Source organism: Cygnus atratus, chromosome 19, assembly GCF_013377495.2.
Source record: "Cygnus atratus isolate AKBS03 ecotype Queensland, Australia chromosome 19, CAtr_DNAZoo_HiC_assembly, whole genome shotgun sequence".
Classification (NCBI taxonomy): domain Eukaryota; kingdom Metazoa; phylum Chordata; class Aves; order Anseriformes; family Anatidae; genus Cygnus; species Cygnus atratus.
In genome coordinates this window covers 2,242,206-2,265,561 of record NC_066380.1, presented here as the reverse complement: position 1 = coordinate 2,265,561, position 23,356 = coordinate 2,242,206, and the positions used below count along the sequence as shown (strand labels likewise).

Genomic DNA, 23,356 nt, shown 5'->3' with positions numbered 1-23,356 from the left:
AAATAATAATTTATTATACATTTCTCATCTATGAAACTCAAAGAAAGGAAGCCCATGCACTGGCAACCACTATTACCATGGCAGACTGAGTGAGGAGAGGCTCGAGGGCTGGCACTAATCGAATAAAGCTGCAGAGATCAATCTTCTGATCAACCAACATGGAAAAGCTCGAACTGATGCATCTACTCAGCAAAGGCTGATGCAAGATAACACCCCAAAAAGATGAAGCAGGACAGATTTACCTTCAAAGACACTCATCTTCCAGAAAACATTGTACAGCAAAAAAAAGAAATTTAAACTAATGGATTCAGCCAAATTGACCATATCGCTTTATTAGGCAAGTTGAAAAACAGGATTTTGGAATTAGGAGGAAACACGGTAAAGCATGATGGAAAAGGAAACAAATTAGAGGGAACTAGGTAATATTTAGAAGCAGATTGTCACTGTCCATCAGACAGAAATCAGAATAAGGTCAGACACAGGGCTGGCGAGGAACGGAGAGCTGTCATAATGACTGATTTGCAATGCCAGCCTGGCACTGAAGTCCACATGGTGGCAGGCGTTGAGGCTCCTGTTTCACACACGGGAACAATCGTGTGCAAGGGAATCACTGCACAAAAAAGTCAGCACGGAATGAGAAGTCACTCGGTTGGCAACATGAAGCAGAGATGTCATTAAGCTCTTTCCCTCTCTAAAGCCTAACAGGCTACGAGTGCAGGCAAGCACAAAGTTGGTCAGGGCACAGCTTCACATCCCTATGAAGGGCACGTTGCAAGTAATTTATAGCTCACGCCACGGCAGGTAGGAGCAGCAGTCGAGACACTGACCAGGCAGGATCCAGCTGGCAGCTGCTCCTCCTGAGGCCCTACCTACAGCCTCAGCATGACACTGCCCCGAGAACTCCCACATCCCACAGTGTGGAGCAGTGCCCTTTTCGCACCCCCAAAATCTCTGCAGAGGCTCCAGCCCCTTCTGTCCGGTGCACTCAGTATGAGGGTGGGCACCTACCCTGTTTCCAATGAACCATGCAAGGCTAGGCTCAGATGGGAGAGGAGAAGATCGCTCATCATCACGTGGGTTTCCAAACTGCATCCTCCATCTCTTAGAAGGGTGCTTTGACCACCTGATGATAGGCTGAACAAAAGATTAATGCAACCAGAGGCATAGAGCAGATAAAAGGGAGTCACCTGCACAGCAGGGGGAGGAGAGCTCCAGCTGAGAAGACAAACTCTGAAGCAGGTGGACTTGGGTCTCACACCTGAGCAAGCACTGACATTATAATTAGCTCAACATCTCCCTTTCCAACTGTGTTTTGAAAGAAAGCATCTAGGACTGCGTGGCAAGTAAAGTGATCCAGGCAGAGAGAGTGATTAAGTTTCAAGAGCCAAATCAAGTTTAGGCAGAAGAAAAATTTCAAGCAACTTAGACTACAACAGCTCCATGCAGAGCAACAACTCATTTACATTGAGCAAGGAGTCACCTAGTGAATTTAGGTGCATTCAGGCTAGATCCAAGCCTTCAGGGAAGGGAGGGGAATGACTGGACTGAAATTCTGGACACACTTGCCTCAAATCTGCTTTAGATGTTTAGGTGGTTTATTTTGATTTATATCCAGTGAAAAATACCAGACCCAATGTGTCTGATAACACAAAAGATCTCACTGGTATGCAATGTTTATATATAGCATTCAGTATTCCGTTTGTGAGCATATTATTCTCTGAAAATAATATATAGAAAAGTACTATTAAAAAACAACACTTGCATACCTTTCATTATTGCTTCTTCTGCTAGAAAGTTATCTCAGGATTAACAGATTATCAGTGCATTAGCATTCATATTCTGAATTTTGCATCTCTGGTCATTTTCTTGTGTTTGCACAGACTGCTAACTTAAAAGCTATGTGAAATTGCTTTGGATGCTGAATAATATTGCGAGGAAATTGCATTAGATGGAAGGGAAGGAAAGTGTGACTTTGTTGTGAGGTCTCTGAAGTACACTCCTATTTTACTGCAAGACCCCCCACCTCCCACCCCCGAGAATAATACGGCATTCAGTTTTCCAATTATATAAATATATGAACACCGGGTTACTAGAGGCAGATAATTGAATATTTTATCTATTCTACAAGGGACCCTTCACACTTGAAGCTGGAAATAAATAGGGTATACTGCATCAGCCTGTGTATGCACAGGTTATGAAAATCAGTATTAGATCCAGAGAATATAAAGATCTCAAAATAGAGATCTTGCTAGTGTTCATTATATGCAATAGTTAATTTAATTCACTGATATCAGGGTAACTTATATAATAGCAAAAAAATCTCACAATATTTTAGGGCATAGATTGTACTACTAGAAAGCTCCAAAGAAAGGTATTTGCATTTATACCATTTCAAATCTTAGTCTTCTATAACTCTGTCTTTACAGGACATCAATCACAAGATGAGAGCAACTGTAAGCTATTTTCTAGTAACACACTGCCAATTGCAAGACAAATGTCAGATGTCACAAAATGAGAAGTAACCATTTTTCAACTTGTGAATGCCTTCAAATATATTACAATAAAAGTGTGAAAAAAAAAATGACCCTTTCAGCTTCATTTGTTCTGACAGCTGCCAGACCTTGGAGTTTGGCATTTTATCTTCATACTGCAATAATCTTTATGAAACTTAAACAAGGCAGAGGGCAGTGGCATTAGTCTACAATCACCCTCTTATGTACAACACAAAGTTTCAAACTGTCTAGCCACTGAAAAAAACAACAATCGTCTACTATTACTCTTATTTCTGTTACAGAGGAAGAAGAGAAGAAGCTACTCCCACATCTGTTATTAACACATGCTAGGTATTAGTTTCTTGCAGCCGCAGCTTGACTTCTGCATTGTATTGCCATGCTACTGATTGCTACTTGGGAAAAACGCATGCTGCTTAAACCTAAAACTCAAGAAAGTAAATTCTAAACTTTTCCTAGAGCAAAAAGTCACTCAATATTGTGTGTGCATTTAGTCCGTGACATTAAATGTGTGGACTTCTGCATTGTATTGCCATGCTACTGATTGCCACTTGGGAAAAATGCATGCTGCTCAAACCTAAAAATCAAGAAAGTAAATACTAAACTTTTCCTAGAGTAAAAAGTCACTCAGTATTGTGTGTGCATTTAGTCTATGACATTAAATGTGTGGACTTTCTCTGTATTGACAACACACTTCATGTATTCCAGGTAACATTTCTGATATGCCAGCCACTGGAACATTTAGATATCAAGATCAGGTAATTTTCTCAAATCCAAGCCTAACTGCCCAGGCATTGTGCCGTCTTACAACTTCGAGATTTTTGACAGTATGATGAACACTAGAACACAAGTAGATTATTAACAGTAAAGAACAGAACAGAGGAGAAAAATCAAGCTATGTAGAGATACATTATGGTAATAAAATATGAGGCAAGAAAAAAAATTGGCTGAGCAGCGCTGAAGTTCTAAGTTACTCGTGTTCTTTACAACCAGTCTCATGTCTCTGCTCCCCCCCAACCCCCAAGAAGAGTGTGATTATGGAACTCACAGTTCATTTCTTGAAAAATAAGACTATTCTGTAGAACTCCTCCAAAAGAGCTCCAGTGGTATAGTCCAGCATTCTTGACAAAACATCCTGTTAAATAATAAAGATCTAATTTGTAGAGAGTTGTACTTACTTAAGGGAAATATGAAGATATGTGCAAAGAAAAAAAAATCTGCTCTAAATGTTAATGCAGTTCCAAATAGGATAACAAACACCCAAAAAGTATATAAGAAAAACAAACCTAGAATGCAATTAGTTTAGCCTAAAGTCAGTGACAGGATTGGTTTCATTGGAACCTAGACGCCCTCTTACACCTTACACTGTAAGGCTCTTTGCAGAAGCAGTGCTTAGTACCTGAAGACAAAAGCACCACTTAATTAACCAAATTTGACCTTTTTTTATCCTGTGAATAAGTGTGATCTTATTTCTTCTGTGGAAGCAAAAGGATAAACATCTTTAGTTTTTCTTTAAAAATTAACAGTACTTGTCATGGCAAAGACGTACAAAATAGAAACCAAAATATGATGTCAGTGTTTTAAGATTGACTATAAAAATAAGTACGTAGCCATAGACAAAGAGCACATCTGTACTGATACCAACAAATACAGTTCAAGTCGCTGTTTCAGGGTCAAAAGCCTGACATCTGACCAGAAATGCAATTCCAGCTTTTAGTTCTCCAAGCACACGAGCTATTTGAGACTGCAGCTTCTTACTTGGTTTTCATGATACATTCAGTGCACACAAAACAGTGTAATTCCTTTGACATGCGTATGCCTCTCAGTTCAACCAATCCCATGATGGTGGTTATCATCCCACTGCATTTTTGTTCCTTGTCTTCACACTCTGAATGAAAGCACAGTTTGTCACTGAGGTGTACTGCAGGTTCAATGGAGACGTAAAAAAAAAAGCCATTGTGAGGGAGGATCATTATTTGAGAATGGGACCTTGCAGTTGACCTTTTGAAGAGCATAAATAAAAAAGAAAAAGCTGTAATAAACAAATTGTGACCATCGGATGAAGGAATTCAATAGTCTGTTCCATCTACTGCAGTATGTACGTACCTGAAGATTAATTCTCAGTTCCCTCAGTCTCTCCCTGCTCCACCCTGATGAAATAGCACTGCTAATAGCGATGATTTCTATAATCTGCAAATTTACTAGCTGTGGCTCTGTGCTTTAGGAGGGGTGTTATGTGCAGCTGCTGTAAGTTGAAGTCCTTCAGTCTGACAAGTAGCAACTGCACTTCGGCGCTCCAGAATCCCTCGTCCACACACCAGGCGCTTTTCATCCAGGGCAGCCAGATGATACTCACAGAAGTCAATCAATGATGCCACTTGCTCGTGAAGAGGAAGTGACTTGTATTTTTTCTGAGCCAGGCAGAAGAAAGCTTCAACAAAGGCTTGCAAACACATTCCTGCAAGGAAAAGGAGTTTAAAGGAGATTCATAACACAGCATGCGCCAGCAAACTGCATTCTTAAAACATAATAAATCTTATCTCTTTGCTACCAAGGCCAAATGTGTATGTGCCATGCGTGAACACATGCGATTGTGCCAGTTGACATCATTTGATTTAAAAAGCAGCCATATACAACGCCCATTAGGAGAAAAAAAAAGGCCAAAAGACAAAGTTTTGTTTGCATGTAACTCACATGTGAGCTCATTTTGTGTTTCAGTACAGCATATGCCGAGGCTGAGTTGCAGACAAGTGATACTCCTTATCATTGAGACTATTGCAGTTTTTAAAAACATCAGCCTGACCAGCACCCTGGCATCCAAATCCAAACTGGTACACCAACAACTGGGTTCAAAATGTGTAATTAAACTGACCCATTTTAAAATGTGTAATTAAACTTACCCAAATTACCCTGCCATGCCTCAAGAAAAATGTTTCATTTGTGGAAGGTTCCTTGTTCTCCTTTTCCCCCCAGATGTCTTGACTAATGTTAAGACCCTAGACCTCTACAAGAGTATTTTTGTTTCAACTGAATAAAAACCAAACAGTTCAAATGTACAAAGGGAAAGTGGTGCAGTGCCAAAAAAAATTGCTCTGCTCTAATAAAACTCTACTCTGCCCCTTCACAAACAAAAGTACCCTGCAGAAGCCATACGCTGCAGTACAGAGCTCTTCAGGTGTTCTTTGATCACATCAACCCAGTAACAAATTACTGCAGGCAATGGAAAGAGGGGCTGCATATTAACCCTAATTATTATATTTAAACCTTGAAGTAATACCTAATTTAATTCTTAATTAAGAAGCCTGACCACAATCAGTTTTGCAGAATGCAAGCACCAAGGAACAGTTACAGTTGCTTTGTGTTTTAACTGGCTCCCCCAGTTTGAACATACATTTTAGAAGATTATTTTAGGATGAGATATTGGAATGTTTTTTGCTGTTGTTTTGTTTTGTTTCGTAAACTCAGTGTTAGCTTACTGGTGCCACAGGAAAGGCACCTTTTCAAAATATTACAATTACATTCTGAAGTATAATTTCTCTCAACTCCAACTGCAGGTGGATTGCTTACAGCCTTGGCTGTAGAACAGCTTGAATTGCTGGGTTATCTGAAAGCAGCAGCTGCCAACTCAGTAAATTATTTTATCAGTCACGGTGAGCTGCAGACAGGGAAAACACCTTTAGTCACATCCACACTTTCTCCCTCATAAGTGACACTCATGTGAAGCATTTAATGAGAAAAGTTAGAAGCTGCTGTTTTACAGCAACAGCAGCAGCTCTTGTATTGGCCACAGCTGGAAGTGGGCCAAACGCAAAGCCATCAGAAATGGGTTTTTTGTTTGTTTAGTGCGTGTGCTTTAACACCTAGAAAACACTGAGACTCAACAAATCTGTTAATTTCTGAAAGCCTTGTTCTTGCTAGTGAAATTCATCAGCTACATAACCGACATACTGAATGCAACTACTCAGTTCTCTCAAAACCTGACTAGATACGACTTGTACCTGGAAACTTGTCCACATCGGTGAAACTAAGGCGACCCAAACCTACCTAAAGTAGTCCAGGAATCCACACACAAACAGCCACAGCAACCCTGCTACACTATGCCTTCATTTTCTCCCAGCTAACCTTAGGCCTGGATTTATTCTTTCCATCAACCACATGAGCAGTCTATTTTATTCTCCTTGTGCCTTATCTGACTTCATAACCAGAGCCTACAGGATATTATTATAACATATCTACGTTCAACTAAGACAAAATAATACTTATCTATTTCATACAAACAGAAAATTCATTAACATTTTGGAAGCATGTTTAAATATTCAGATAAGTTTATACAGAGATAATTTTACTGTCATGCCTGCCCACACTCAGAAATTACGTGTGTCACTGAGATTATTGATCCTTCTGCAGGAGAGAACTGCAGATCTATCTTCTGCAAGGGAGTACTGATATAAAATACAAGAAATCGGCCTCAGCTGGGAAACCTTCTGATTTTTCTGCTATTTTATCATTCAAAAAAACGCAGGATTATATACATTGATGTCCAAGTTCAACTTCTTATATAAAAATCTATTTTGAACCAGTTTCTAGGAAGATACCAGCTTGCAGCTCTGTGACCAGCATGCTAGTTTATACCAGTGGCACTGAGATTTCTTTATCCCAAGCTTATTTAAATGCAACCTTGACAATCCACCTTGATGGCCACAATGAACAGCAGCATGAAACCTTCAACTGTTGTTTCCCTGCTGTAAACTGCTCACAAAAGACATGTCACTAACGATTTTTTTTAATCGCTGTTGAGAAGGGAGTATTAGTGCAATTGAAATTATTCAATGTTTTACAAAAACTACTGAAGAGTTGCCAAATTCAGACACTCAATTTGATATAGAAACGTAATAGCAATTTTAGAACTTAAGTTATATATTAAATGGTGTATTTACACCATTAATATAAGAAGGAAATAATCATTAAACTCTGCTATTTTGATAGATTACTGCCTTAGATCTAAAAATGTGACCAAAGCAGATGGGGAAGTGACTCACTACTAAAGTAAGGTTGACTGTTTTTCTAGCAGATTATAAGAGTCTTTCTTCATTTTATTCGTTTTCAATACGTTTTCTTCATAACTGCAAATAAACTCACCAACTCACTGCAAACACCTCACTAAATTATATCTAGAATATATGGATCAGTTGCTCATGAAGCTTTTAAAAATGCATTATGCAAAAGTGGTTTCTTTAGCCAGAGAAACACTCTTCATTCTTAATTATTTAATCAAGAAATGCAAACCTTGCTTTTCACTAATAAGGCTGAACATATAATAAGAATATAGATATTCTGAAATTTTCTAAAGTGTCTCATCTTCTGAATGAAGAACTGAACATGCTATTAGTGTTATCAACCTCCCACTTTTTGCAGAGGCTGGGTTCCCAGGCTATGTACGTACCCAGGTAAGCCTAAGAATACAGGAAGAGACAACAGAATGCAGACTATGACTGTTTGAAAAAAAGATGCTCGAAAACCAACTTTACAAACATATTTCAGAAGAATTTGTTTTGGACAAATAACAGACTTAAAACTGAAAACACATCACATTTTTAAAGGGAAGACTGAATACTATACCTGAGGAACACAGCAGGGATTTTTAGATGTGAGTAAATCTGGGCCCCTTAAGCAATGCTCTGCTGCCCTAGTGCTGCGTACCATGTTAACACCTTCGTATTATTTCAGAAATATTTGTGTTTACATTAAAAACCTAAGTCCATAAGATAATCAACAGAAGAAACCCTTTGTTGATGATTAGTAACCACCTATTCTCTTGAGCAAATAATTTGCTTTAGTAACCTCAGGAAAACAAACACGCGATGCAATTTGTATTAAGTAACAGGAAATGGGCATCCCGGTATCATCCCCAGCATTCAATACTTCAAAGTCCTTTAATGCTGAAGCAATAGTATGCTATCACTTCGGACAAAATTATATATTCAAACATTTACAAAAATTAGATTTGAAGAGGTTTTTGTTGTGAGAAATACTTTCTAAACTTCACCAATGCAAATACTCACATCGAAAGTTATCTCGCTGATCTGCACGTACAAAGTCAGTTCTAGGGCCCAAGGGTTATCAGTGTGGATCCAATGCTATTATAACCATTTCTCACTGAGGGGAAACTAATTACATCCAAGAACGCCTGCCCTTTACTGTGAGCAGAAGATAAGAGCCAAACTCACAGAAGAAGAAACCACTGACATTTCAATTAGTTTGTTTTCCCTTGAAAGGAGTTTATGAAAAATCTGTCTTATAAGCCTAAGAAGTGAAAGGGGATGAACTCTACTGTGGATACAGGTAAACTGAAGACAGTTCATTAAACAGCTTCCCATAGCCACTGTTCTTGACTAATATATTAAAAAAAAAATTAGATGACTGATCTGTAATGTCTCTCCCTGAGGTTGCTCAATGGAAAGGACACTCCAAGTGGCACACTGTGGTACAAACCTGGAACTTCCTGCAGAAAGTGCCTCTGACCAGCTGAAAGGAGGAAGTCCAAGAACAAGTGAATCCCCATTAGATATAGAAGCCTTTCAGCCATCCTGAGTACGCTTACATTGAGCATTACAACCCACACTGGATGCAAAAATGCTTAAAAGTGACTTAAGTGACTAATGCTCCTGTAAGAACAAACAGCAGCACAATTTGCAACAAGGGGTGCTTGTAGGAGAACGTGCTGCTATTCTTCCTTACTAAGAGCCAATGTAATAGCTGAGCACTGTGGGAGTTTGTGCAGAAACCTACTGTCCTTCCCTGAGCCATCACAAGGACAATGCAAATGGAAAAAAAAAAAAAAAAAAGGAGTGTACAGTTGGGCAGGGGGAAACTCTCTGGAAAGTAATACTGGTAGTTTTCTTTGTCCCCATAGTAACCCGTTTGGAGAACAGAATTAAATCAAAATGAAGTTAAGCATATTTATTTCTAGCTCCTGCACAGCTTTTTGTTTGTTTGATTTTTTGCTAGACCATGTAAGCTACTCTAATACAGACATATCTTCTTACACTGTAATTAAGTTGGAGGTTCCACTGGGAGTGTTTTTAAATGCTCCTCTGCAAACAGCAACAAGAATTACGCATGCAAAACTGCAAGCATAAAAGGGGAGAAGATTTGCAGAAGATTTGTTCTAATAAATAAACTGAAAACCAACAGTGATCTATTCTATAGATGAAGGTAAATTACCATAGAACTAAATAGAACAATTTGTTGTACATGTACATGCTCAGATTTACATGCCTTGTTCCCAGTATTCTTTACTAAAGTTTGGGGTGTGCTTGAGCTACCAAAGCTACAAAAAAAGCTTCCAGAATCTTCAAAAACAAAATAGTGTTACCTGATTCTCTGTGATCGATTCCCATGCTGTTCCACCTTCTCGTGATATCAATGTATAAGATATCTACGGAAGCCATTGAAAAGTTGCTGTTACTCAGTTTGCAGTTTCTGTTAAAAATGAACAACAAAAAAGAAGTCTGTTTACTTCCAAACTTCCGAGGTAGCAAAACTTATGCAAGAGCAATGGAGAGAACAATGGGAGCAAAGTTTACCTGCATCATATGTACACACCTATCATAACACACTTAGTCTAACCAAAGACATACAGCAGATGCCAAACAAACCAACGTTCATTGAGTGTATATATCTGAAATGGTAAAGGCCCTGCGTTTTTCATATGCAGAACATCTTGTATATGTAAGTAGCCCTGCTGTCTGTTCAAATCATGTCAGTACCATCTTTGCCAAGAAACGGCTCTGGAGAGGATGAGTGGTCCAGTTGGAGGCATGCATTTAAATCCCATCTGTACATTCAATCTCATGTCAACATCTAGCAACAAAAGGCAGCAGGTCAGATTACAGATTAACTCATCTATCTTGGTTTTGCAACAAGCAAGCAAAAAAACCTGAATATTTAAATAAGAGATATGACTTGACCACCTGTTATACACGGCTTTCTCTGAGCCTGTTGCTACTATTCTTTCTGAGGCCATAGCAGAATGGAGTTAATTGGTACATGGTAAAACCCAACACAAATCTGCACGGACTATCTACATAAAGCACAGTTTGCACAGAGAAATACTCTTATTTGACTGATCCTGTTTGGAAAGGGTTGGAGGAAAGCTTTTAGGCACAGAATCACTTCTTCCCGTCTGAATACTGAACAGATTTATCCTATGTGTTACTGAACACCGCATGGAGAACAGCAGCATCTCTGGATGCATCTTAAGCATTTGGTGATAAGCACATGTGGGAGTTCTGACTTGTGTGGTCTAAGCCCACAGTACAGAGTTGATCAGTAGATGAGAATTAGCCATCTGTCCAGGATTTCCAGATGTCTGGCAGCCTGGCTGGAACCAGTGCACATGCCAAAGAGCTGGCCAAAAGTTCTAGCCAGGAAAAAAAAAAAAAGAAAGAAAAGAAAAGGATAATTTAAAAGAATCCTAATTTTTAGTAGTCCAAGCAGAGCTCATTTAAAACAGAGGAGAGCTCAGATGTGGCCTAGATAGTCCAAAAATAAAAATTATTAAAAAAAATCTTAGAGCCACATTACATATTTTTCTAATTTTTTTTTTTGAATGAAGAAATCATGGTGGGGGGAGGGGGGCAGATTTTGTTCAGCAAAGATTTGAGTGGATAACCTTTGCAACCACTTGCCCACACACATTTGCACATACACACAAATTACACGTGTGCCATTTCATTCTTGAAAAGTGAGACAGAACACATCTCAGAAACAATCTTCTTTCTGAAAGGAGCAGTAAAGACAGCATTTCAGAAAGAGGCCAGACAATTGACCTAGATCCTCTGGGGGAAAATAAAGAAAAATATTTGCTAATATTAAAAAGTTTAAGTTAACACGCACGAGGAAACTGCAAAGAGTATTCATTAAGATATGACAATTTATTTTAATATTATTAAAAGAAAATGTTGGCATTTATACTGTGCTCATCTGACAAGTGCCAAGTTAAGGCTGGACCAAACAATAGAAAATACAGAACTGGAAAACATCCTGCACTGGTCTATGGATAGAGCAGATGCCTTCAGTATTTTTCTATATATCTGTAATTTGTATATATCAAATTGTTTATATTCATTCCTGAATACTAAACGCATCTGCATAGAAACAGAATCTGTATTTTAAGACTACATCTGCTGCTTATTTATTTTGTCACTGTCAATGAAAGACAGAACATGAGACATTTGTACCATGACAAGCACAGATCCATCCATTAAAAAGAATGAAAAAAATAAAAAGTATGTGAAAAAAAACAAATTGAGTTCCTTGCAACTGCAAGTTGCAATTTCATAATGCAAATCCTTAGTGGGCAATGCATTGCACTGGCATTTGGAAATCCTTTACTTTGGCCTGAGGCAGAGAGCTGTGGCCCCACAGCTAGCAAAATCAGATCTCAAGTGACCCAATTTCAATTGTCACTTTCTCACAATCGTATTCCTGAGGTTTACTAGAAGGTACATGCTGACAAGGACTGCAAATAGTATCTCTCAAAGTACCACTGATGTGCTATAGAACAAAGACCCACATTTCTACTAGACACAATCATAGGTCAGGCATTTGGGGAATTTGGAAGTATATACAGGGTTTTATATTATTATTTTTAATATGCAATGTTTCAATGAAACTTAAGGGGTAAAGTTCCTTTGAAAGGTATTACTAAATCTACCAGCTAAAAGTGTAAAGCTGCTAAGGCCTATTTTTATCCAACAAAATTTAAAATAAGCACAGCTAAAGTACTGCTACCCAGTAGGGCTTTGAGTTTCTAACTTCTGTGCTACACCTCATTTCATTCCTAAAGAAAACATATTACTAACCTTATAAACGTTCGGAAACCTGTTGGCCCCAACTTCGTTGTCCCTTTTACACCAAGAAATCGGATAAACAACGCAGCCACTTTGTCCACAAGTCGCAGATAATTGAACTGCTTAGCATACTTTGGAAACACCTGCTTGAGACAAAGGGAAGGCAGGCCTGCCTCCGTAGTTTTGCTGGTATCATATTCCAGTCCGTCTGCTGGTCCTGCATCCAGTAGCTCATCTTTTGTTTCCGACACGTGCTCTGAAGTCTGAGATCTGTAACATAAAATAATTGTATTTTATGTTAATCTTACTCTTGCAAGATTCAATAGTTGTCTTTCTGCATTTTTTTTTGTTACTACCAGCATCAAACTAATTTAGGTTAAGAAGCGAGTTTCATGAAATTTCATGGAGCATTTCATGGGAAATATTTAGAGATTATTATAATCTAATGCTGTTTTAAAACTTATTTTCCAATAATGATTAGAAGCTCTTAAGTTCCCTGATAAGTGAGGAACAAAAAGCACATTAAGATATGTTTGCAAAGAATAAATTCTGTCAGTATATTCAGAAGTGATACAGTTCATATAAACGCACACAGGCACAAGTCAGAAGACAATTTCTGGGCAATTTTTTTTTCTCTGTGAATACTGTCAAAATATATTATTTCATCTTCATTGTTGTTGCCAAATTCTCTAAATAAAGCTGGTTGAGACAAAGATTAAGAAATGAATATCACGTTTATTCAGCATGACATTTTTACATTTTTTCTGCTTTTGACACACCTAAATAAAATTGAAGATTGCTATTGTCACAAGCTCAGAAAGTCTGATAGCTGGTGGTAATTATTTGGTGCCCACTAAGTATACACAGGTTTTCATTTTCTTTCCCGTTGTTTTTCTAAGTACACATCATCAAGAATATAATTCACACTACGTATTTAAAAATTAGTGCTTTTACTACATTGATCTTTTGCGCTCCTGAGCAGATTTGGTGTCCTTCATAAAGTTCTGTTCCAGCAGAGAGTAACAATCAACATAGTTATTATCCACCCACAGTACTGTAAAAATTATCAAGTCAAATCTACAGCAAATCTGTACCTTCCAACTCTGCTTCTAAAAGGCAGCAGCTTTCCTTAGCCCACTTCCAACCATCCTGTAGTCAGTCACCCGTACCAAATATCCCCAAGGGATTTTTAGCCTTTCTCCTAAGTTTCCCTGAAAGGCATTAATCCATTGACACACTGTGTCTTCTTTCAGTCTAAATACTTCAAAGTAATGCTTTTAACTTCCAGTGAGAGGCATAATGAAAATAAATGTATGGCAATGTTAACATCAAGGAAAAAAGTAAGGACTGCAAAGAAAGTGTGAATTACGTTGTGATATCTAATTTCTAAAAGCCACTTTTGGAGCCAAATTTTGAGCTTTCAGAATCTGGGCTTTGAACTTGCTCCTTGACACCTACGGATGACAGCAGCTCACCCTCAGCTGCACCACCTGCAGGCTGTGAGCCCAGCTGTGACTGCTCGGCACCGAACCACGCAGGAGGCTTCTCCCTGCAGCAAATGCCACCTCTGGGTTTGTTTAGATGAACTGCAAAGATGAGGCCACAACAGTTCTTTGTGAAAAGCATCTGTGTTCAGCCTCGTTTGGTGTTCGTGTAATTTTAAGTGCTAAGCCATTGCTGCTCTGAGGGACTGTCACGCTGCATTTCAGGAAGTTCTCTTCTGGTAAGCACACTACTGTTAAAAAACTTTCAAATAATGGTACTTGTTTTGTAACCACACGGGTTTTCACCAATGTTGAGTAACCGTAATTTTTTGATGAATGAAAGATTTTAAGAAGTCTAAAAAACCTGAGGCAGTGCTTTAATAACATTCCTCTCCTGCAAATAGCAACGAAGAAAGATAACGTAACATTTGTCTTTAGTTAAAGCTTAAAATATGAATTCCTAATTTCATTCTTTTTCATGTGAGATTGGATGGTGATTTCACTGCCATCAAGTACCTTCTGGAGGCCAAACGAGTCAGAGTATGTACAGCCAAGAAAATAATTGTGCTGTCTTCTATTTTTAATCCTATGAGGTCTGTTCACGAATTTAAAATTCCAGTCTTCATCCAGAGGAACTAGGACATGACCAAATGTAGAGCCGTGAAGAAGGTTACATTGTTTGTAACATAACTCTCATTTAATTAAGCCTCTGCAGAACTGTAGTCATGTGTTGCTGTTCAGAAAAATCCTGTAAGCTTTCTAATTGTAAACGCAGTAGTATTTTGGATTTAGAAACGTTGAAATAGAATTAGACTGTTAGCTCTAAAGAGTTCCTAAAGCAATACTAAATGGCTTTTTGAGCATCAGAAAAATCTGTTTGATCTACTGCTGGCTTTCACTACTAGCCTTTTTTATTACAGCAAGGGGGCCAATCAAATCATATTCCAGTACCGATAGTCCAAGCTTCTCATCTCACGTTCCAGTTCTTTTCTCCTGTTTCTGTCACAGACTATCCATATCTCCTGTTAGATGCCTGATCCAAATATCTGTACTCCTCTGCAAGTAATCAAAGCTTCTCATCAACAGGATACCTTTCTAGTGAATATTTTGAAAGTCAAAGTCAGCCACAGCAATCTGCGTGAATTTGGAGGAAATGCTTTGAACCACGCAGATATCTGGAGAGCTGACAATAAGACGCATTAGGATGTTATTTCAGCACTCTAGAGCACATGTTCACTTTTCAAGAGCGGGTGTAAGCCAGTCCACCTCCACAATGGCAACGAGGCAATCTACACACTTCTGATGTTTTTTCTCGTACCTTTATTGTCATAAAAATTCAGGGAAAAGTCTTTGCTTCAATTCTTCAAATCAGTTTCATCTTTGGCCTGACACCTGAAGGATATCTCTAAGAATTCAAGGATGCACAATCTATTTAGAGTACGCAGGTTTGTCTTTCTCAGGGTCTTCTTTCAGATTTCTGTCCAAGATAGCCACCTGGAATTTGGTGGAATAGCTAATATGTAGACAGGCAGTGAGAATATCTGTAAAGACATCTATCTGCTCCTGGGAACCAAGGCGTGAAAAGAATCTCTTGGATCATTCATGGTGAGTCCCCTTAATCTGGACATTTCTATTAATAATAAACTCTCTTTGCAAAAAGAAATCCACTATTTATCACTGGTCTTGCTCCAAATAAACTGATACATTCTCAATTAAATTTCCCTTTTCAGACTATTTCCAACATTCTGCATTTAAAATACCATTTGGTACCTAAACCAAAAATAAATAGCAAAAACAATGGTTTCTATTTCTTCCCAAATCACAGGAAAGTAGGTCTGTTACCCAGTTCTGTTTGGTTGCTGTTGCATATAGGAAGGTATTAAGTGGTGGGAAAAACATAGAAGATCCCATCTCCCTGATCTAGGAGGAATGGAAATTATTTGTTAGAAAGGAGAGAGAGAAATTATTAAATGTTTGATATGCATTATGGTAATAGAAAACTGATTGTGTTCATAGAAAAAACTCTATTATAGTCAAGAAAAAAATATTGTTCAGTATAGAGCAGAAGCTCTAAATTGCCACGTAGAATTTATTTTCTTCCTCCACAAAAAGAAAGGGAAGAACCTACAGCTTCCTTTGAAATCAGGGATAAAAACTCAAAACCAGTTTCCCTTTAACAGTGCAGTTAAGGTGCAGTTTCACCGTAACTGCAGGCATTCATATAGACTGTGTTCAGAGTGTAACTCTCCACTGCTTCCACAGGTAGCACTTCAATAAAATTTTATTTTCTCTGCATCTCTTCAACATAGTTGTATGTACCCAATCTCTGTGTGGTCTCAACTAATTAAGAAAAACTGCCTAGCTAGGTATATTACAGCCAGACTCAGGATCCATAAAAACAGAGTTTTACTGTGGTCTGCACATTTTTGCAAGAAAACAGTGCACGACATATTTTTTGCCCTAGTGCTAAGATAAATTACACTCTGTTGCAATGCACCATTACATTTTCTTCTGTATTTCAGGTGCCATCTGCCATCTACACACCATAAGGGTAAGCTGGATGACATAACTCCCCAAGGGTCACCCAATTAAAGACGGGTGTAAGCACTGTCAGTACAGCTACAAGAAGCAGAAGTACAGCCCAAAGTACTACAGCAGTGAAAATTTATGAGGGATTTTCACCTCCGTTTCTATTGTTAATTCGGTCATATGGCAAACATAGAATTACCAGTTTTATAATATTCATAACACTTAAAGTCACTAAAAAACTTTTATGCAATACTTACCATCCTGTTCTTTCTTACTCCAGAACATGACTTCCAAGCAGCATCTTACTTACTATTTCATTCGGGACTCCATCTCGGGAGTCCCTGTATAACACACAAGGTTCTCATGCTTTGCACTAGTCTCCCTGAAAACCTTGCAAAATGTTTGTGGACAAGTGCTGCAGTGGAGTTGTGGGGAAGGGGTTAGGAACTCCAAAATGCTGAAACGAATCTCTAGAAAGGGAAACGTGCAGAGACTCTCCATCAGCTCCTTTCTCATGGGCTTTCCAACAGGAAAGGGGAGGAGAAGAAAGCTGAGCCCTGCACTTTAAAGTTGCTCCTCAGAATTAATTGTTTTGACTGACACAGCTGAGTCAGGCTAAATGAATGAAAGGTCAACTATAAGGTAATGCTTCTGGTGCCATATGGAATAAAAGCAAAGCTTAATTTACATACTAATGTCTGACCTCAATACATTAATTTTTCTAATTCTGCAGCTCATGACAGACCTCTCTTTAGAAATGATCAACCGTGGAAAAATATTAACTGCATCTTTAAAAAAAGAAATTCAATTTTAATAAAGCTTATGGAAACATCTAAGACTACTTATCTTTTATACATGAGTACTAACTTATTAATGTTTTCTCCATCTATGTCCTATCCCTTTCATTCTGACCAGCCTTAATCTTTATGTAAATACAAGTTGCTAAGGGACAAACAAATTTGCAACCACTAATTAAAGGCTTCAACATTCACACCATTTTGTATCCTTGTATAGAAAATTTAGCTGTCCGGTTCAGAGTAAAATTAGGTAAAAATTGGAATATTAATGTTTCTAAGAATGCTCACTTGATACGTTTAACATTTAGGGCATTGCTAGAAATAAAAATTAAGCTTTTTTTTTCTTTTTAATCAGCTGACAACCACTTACCTAATAGAAGAAAATAGTATGTTCTCTATTCTGAAGCTATAATTATTCCCTCAGCTGAGCCTCTATTCTCAAAGCAAGGACTACATTAAAGTTAAAAGCACACAAGATTTTGCATGACAAATCTATCTAACCATCCATTTATCACTGTAGAGTATGGACCTCCCAAGAAATAGGTACATGTGTGCTACTGGAGGGTATATGCATGAATGTGTTTGTGTGTGCATTCATACAAGTCAATCATTTAGGAAACAGTAATTCAAAGCCAGAACAATGTCTTTGTATTATCAACCACTCATGAACTTTCTTTTATGAACTAATCCGATTACTTTTATTAGCACAGAGAGACTTCTAACACTCATAGTACGCAATAGCACGTTTCAGTTTGACTGCATGTGGTGTGAAAAATCGGCATCTTTTGTTTTGAACCACCCACTTGCTAGTTTCACTTGAAGAAACAGTGAATATTCATCTACTCATTCTCTCACAAAATAGTTTCAATAGCATTAATATTCCCTCTTTTCAAAATAATAATAAAATCCCGTAAAGGAAAAAAAATTAAAAGAATATTAAACTCCAAAAGAGTAGGGTTTTAGAAGTCGTTAGAAACATTACTACTTTTACATGGCTTATTCAATGCTTCAAGAATGCTTTGAGGCAGTCAGAGCAACAGCAGTCAAAAGTCCACCTTTCAAAGAGCAGAATCAATCATAATAAAAAATAAGGATTGATAATCACTGTTTTGTTGGCAGTCAACTAACTTGACATCATATGATATCCATTTAAAAAGAAGCAGATATGTCTTCTGGAAGCAGGAAGAGTGCAGACAGCAGTCAGAATTTCCATCTCTCTTTACAGAAGAAAATCTGTATCTTGATTAAAGAAATAAAGCAGTCAGATCGCCTCATTTTAACCTCGTTTGGAAGCAGAACTGTGTCTAATGTTGCCTGCACCTTTATCAAGGCCTAATACTGCATTCATTCTGGAGTGGTGAAAGAAATGGAGCACACTAACTTAGTTCCTGAATCCAAGTATAAATTCAAGATGTACTCTGTAGGCTTACCATTTGCTTAATAAAAACAAAACGACGTATCTGATTCTTTAAAAACTTCAACTGAAATCCCTGCAGTCCATCACCAATAACCAAAGTATCTCTCACACAGCATCTGCTAGTTACAGGCTTTCCATTTTCTGTCCTGTGAGCATTATTTGTCTACCATGTATCATACTCCATAAGATCCACAGACATTCTGTCCCCTTTCTGAGAAGGGCACTTTGCTGCCTCGTCAGACTGGGTAGATTCATTATGAAAACAAACATTTCTCATTAAAGATTAAGTAGATTTTGAACAAAAACTGTAGGCTGTTGAAGGTTGTCTTCTCCACCCATAGTTATTGAGAGTTTCCAAGATGCAGAAACTTAGTGTGGGAAATGACTTGCTCCACACTGGGGATACAAAGCGATGGATGAGAATATTCTGAACATTTCCGTAGCATACACAGAGCAGACCAGAGCCTCTACATCAAACTTCAAACCTAAGACAAGCTAAAGTGCTGTCCTACACATTGTGTCCAGAAAGAAATGCAGTTTGTTGACTAGGAGGCACGTCAGCCAGAGGGGGCATGATACACCTGCTGCAGCTGTATATTCAAAGACTATCCCTTTCCTTTCACTGTAGCTGTATGGAGCACCTGTTTAAACCCTGCACTGCTCAGAAGAATTTCTAACATGAGACCGAGCAAAGGCTCACTGCTCACCTTTCCCATTTTGGCCTACACAGACACAGTCACTTCTGTCCCCTCCCAGTTATCATCACTCAACGTGCAGCTGTCTACTCTTGTAGGCTACAGAAATAAAAGCTTCCTGTACTCCGTAACAGAAACGAGCTTTCAGGTTTCCTAGAACATTCACCGCAGGGGCACAGCTAACACCATTACAGCCATCCCCAAAATACCAGGGCGTAGGGAACAAAGAGAGATCTACATCCTTCCCTTGACAACACACCACGGGAACTTCCAAAGACAACCCAGCCAGAGAAAGCACCAATACAGAGGAAGTTCAGCAGTACAGAAGCTGGGTCATTTGGTTATTTGAAGAATTGTCCATAGATTGGAGCAGATTTTATCTGCCCTGATGAACACATTTGCTCCAGTATCGATGGAATATTTTAGACAATATAGGTGCTTGTGATCTTAGCATCTTCCAGCTCAGACAGGGCTTGTTTTCGAATGTGCTTTTAAAAGAAACACATATGAAAAGAGATGTTTAAGTTTGCAAGAAGGCTATTATGCAAATGTAAAGTCAGAAAGGCTGAGTTAATTCCCTTGCCATTTTAAACTAAGCCTCAGTCTACTGAACCGTTTGAAACCTGCTAGCCAACCAGTGACACTGTGGTAAGTCTGGTTTGGTTAAACTCTGACCTTGCTAGGTGATGAAAGGAACTCATAAAGCAGCACACCATCCTTCAGAGACGAGAGGCATCCTTTAGAGACAGAAAACATACCAGATACCTGGGATAAATATTTAACAGGGTCTCATAGTGGCACTTGACCCGTTTTTAATTCTGTAACACTCTAAGGGAAGAAACGCTTTTGAGGACTGTCACATTCAATATGCTGAAAAAAAAAGTTATTTCTCAATTATTGAGATTCTTTAGTTCTAGCTTTCTCATTTTAAGAACAATGGTAATATCAGTCAGTATTATCTAAAGATTTGCTACTTTTACTGTAATAGCAGTTTTGAATGCTTATGCTATTCCCTGTCATCTATTTGAGTACTGCAGGAAATATGGCATTACTATAATGAAATAAAGCACAAGCAATGCAAAACCTGCATAGAAGGACTTGTTCCGCTGTACCAAAAAAATACTGTAGAACAAAAATCATTAAGTATGGTCCCCAATATTTTATAATTTTTTGTGGGAGGGGTAGCTTTCATTATTCCTAATAGATTTATCTGTATTTACTATTTGCTTTTAAGGTACTTACATACCCCATTATTTCTCCAGAGTTTCCTTTGTTTCTTTAGGAAAGTGTGCCTTAAAAATACTATATAGCAGGACATAGCAAAGACACATCAGTTGTAAAGCCTGCTAAGATATTGAACCCAACATTAAATTGGGCCACCAAGCATCTTACTGTAGAACACGAAAAAAAGAAAAAAATACTAGGCCCCAAGGTATTTCTTCCCATATGAAAATTATTCTTAGAAAGCAGTCACAATTATGCTAAGGTAGAAAAGGAGCTTTACCCTGTCATCCAATGGAGCAGAAAGCAGCTGTGCAAATGCATTTTATGAGTAGTAATCCTCCTATTTAAGCAGTTGAATTCTACATACACAAAATAACACTAGTGATGATTACACTGCTGTTCAGTCATGTGGCTTTGCTTTCATTTTGCGGCAACTGGGTGCTAGGCAGTTTTATTGCTTTCCAATTTTTTCAGAGACTAGAGACCAATTATTATTTAAAAATAAGCCAATCATCTCTCCTTCTAAAAGACAACTAGAAGCAGAAGTTAAATTATAGAGAACATCACTGCCCCCAATACATTAATTTCTGTCACTCTGTCACTGTAAAAATTTACAAGCAGATACAATCTCTTTGAAGGGGGGATCAAGTCATAGAAAATACAAGCCTAGTTTTAAATAGAATTTTAATTTTAATGAAAGCTTCAGGGAATGATGTTTATGCTGCTTATCTTTCATACCTGGTGATTAAGTTAATTTATACTTAATGGAAGAGGATATTTCTAATCCCCAGACAGGCTCAACATCTGTCTGTGACTATGTTTTTGGAAGCCTTAAGCTGCTTGTGATTGATGTAATAAAACCAGGATTCTGCAGAACTGACACCTGAAGGACATCTGTAAGAGTGAAAATGTTATTTTTCTGCTCAATGCCTGTGCTTAAGTCAAGCCAAAATCCCAAGCACTTAATTTTGCCACCCTTTAAAAACTTGCTTTGCACTCCCTCACCTTTATTATTTGAGTATAGACAGGGGAATATGGAAGGAGCTTTCAGATATGGTTATAATCTAATATTCATACTCATTATGTGCAGTACCTGAGAACAAGCAACTTTCTGATGGCCAGAAGCTGATGAGAATAATAAAGCTCCTGCAAAAAAACCCGAGATAATCTCCATTTTTCCTTCATTTCTCCTTACATGTCTATTTAAGAACAAATGCTAGCTAGATAAACGCTTGCATTCAACCCATAGTTACAATAGAAAAAGTCTTGAAAAGTAAATATTTTGCCAGGAGAATATATAATTTTCAACTTTGCCCCAACAAATCACAGTATTTCAGTAAGAAGGAAACAAGCACTACGTTCTGAAAGCTGGACCCATATCCTGGCTGTTTCCTGACACACTTGATACAGCTGAATCTATCGTGGCAAAGACAACAACCCTGAAGGGAAGGAAAGGACAGCAGGGACAGAGCTGCTCGCTTATAGCAAGGGTCCAGATCCAGAGCAGTGAACACTCATGTAATGTAGCACCATTCCAACTGGTAAGTGGAACAATGAATGTTTAATGACTTATATCATATTACTTATAATTACTTGGATTTGGGTAATGATATCTTTTAATTTGTTCTATATTTCACAGCTGCATCAATTTTGACAACTATCTGCTACAGAAAGTTCTCCCATTCTCAAATGTGACATCTAAATACATCGCAAATAAATAATTCTTAGAATGCATTTGTATGTAAGAACTTTCCACAGGGATTCAGAGATATAATCCATGCCCATGCATAAATTTATTCCATTTTACTCTTACCTCAATAAAACATTGTCATATGACCCAAGAGCCCTACGCCACAGAAATGATTTGTTTCTTTTGTAGTATATAAGCTGATGTACCTTCGTATGTTCTTGGCTGATCGATTTGTTGTAACATCTTCTGGGTTGCGTGAAATCTTATTTTTTTTTAAATCAATTTGTTTGTGGACTGTGCCATGCCTGAGAGAACAAAGTGTACACTGCAACTCAACAGTCACATGAAGAGCTTACAAAGATTTGACACCAAAACATTCATTTACCAAAGCATTCAAGGCTCACCCCACAGACTCCATGCACTCAGAACTGTCACAGCCAGTAGTAGCTTTAGGTACACAACATACAGACTGTAAAGGTGGCAAGGAGACAGCTAAGAAATAAAACATTTTTATACATATAATAATATACACATGCACATGGTATATGCATACATACATATATACACAAATACACTACAATTATCTTTATAGTAAATGCTTGTACACATTTATGCAAACTATCTGGTGGGAAAAAAGTTACTAGAGTTTACATTACAGGCCAAATGGAAAAAATGAATATAAAAGAAGAGTTGCTTCTGTGCAACATAAACATTATGTCCAATAAGGTAAAAGGGGAAAAATGTCAAGTACCTGTATACCCTTAATTTTAGGCAAGGCAATTAAGCTAACATTGTGAAACCCAAATTTCATTCAAAGGAGCATTTCACTAGAGGTTAATAACGGAAGTTGTACCGTATGCAAAAGCCATGAGAGATCTATATACTCAAGAGTGCAGTGGAATCATCACTCCTGCAGTAAGTCAAGACATCACCCAAAAACTAGATCATGTTAGCAAGCTATAGTGTTAAACAGAGGTGAAGATTATTTTGCTGATAGCAAAATCTCTGCTCAAATGATTAGAACTTTGAAATGTCAGGGAAAAAAACAAAAACAATTGGCATTCAAGCCTAACTACTACTCACTTTACCTGCACAAACATGCAGATTTGGTGAAGCCACTTGGAAAGATAAGACATGCAGACATTGCCTCTGCCCC

At 38.0% G+C, this 23,356-nt stretch overlaps 3 protein-coding genes across 9 annotated transcripts in view; 2 read left to right on the top strand and 1 right to left on the bottom strand.

The window, feature by feature from the left end:
- Positions 1-23,356, top strand: part of MRRF (mitochondrial ribosome recycling factor) — a 217,363-nt gene that overhangs the window by 53,306 nt on the left and 140,701 nt on the right. The gene's annotated exons all lie outside the window — the stretch shown is intronic.
- The window catches only part of MORN5 (MORN repeat containing 5), a 173,696-nt gene that overhangs the window by 53,300 nt on the left and 97,040 nt on the right, over positions 1-23,356 (top strand). The window lies entirely within an intron of this gene.
- The window catches only part of TTLL11 (tubulin tyrosine ligase like 11), a 43,725-nt gene continuing 25,046 nt past the window's right edge, over positions 4,678-23,356 (bottom strand). The window contains 4 exon segments of the mRNA XM_035555362.1: positions 4,678-4,743; positions 4,745-4,968; positions 9,886-9,992; positions 12,377-12,634. Coding sequence (XP_035411255.1) covers positions 4,678-4,743; positions 4,745-4,968; positions 9,886-9,992; positions 12,377-12,634 — 655 coding nt within the window.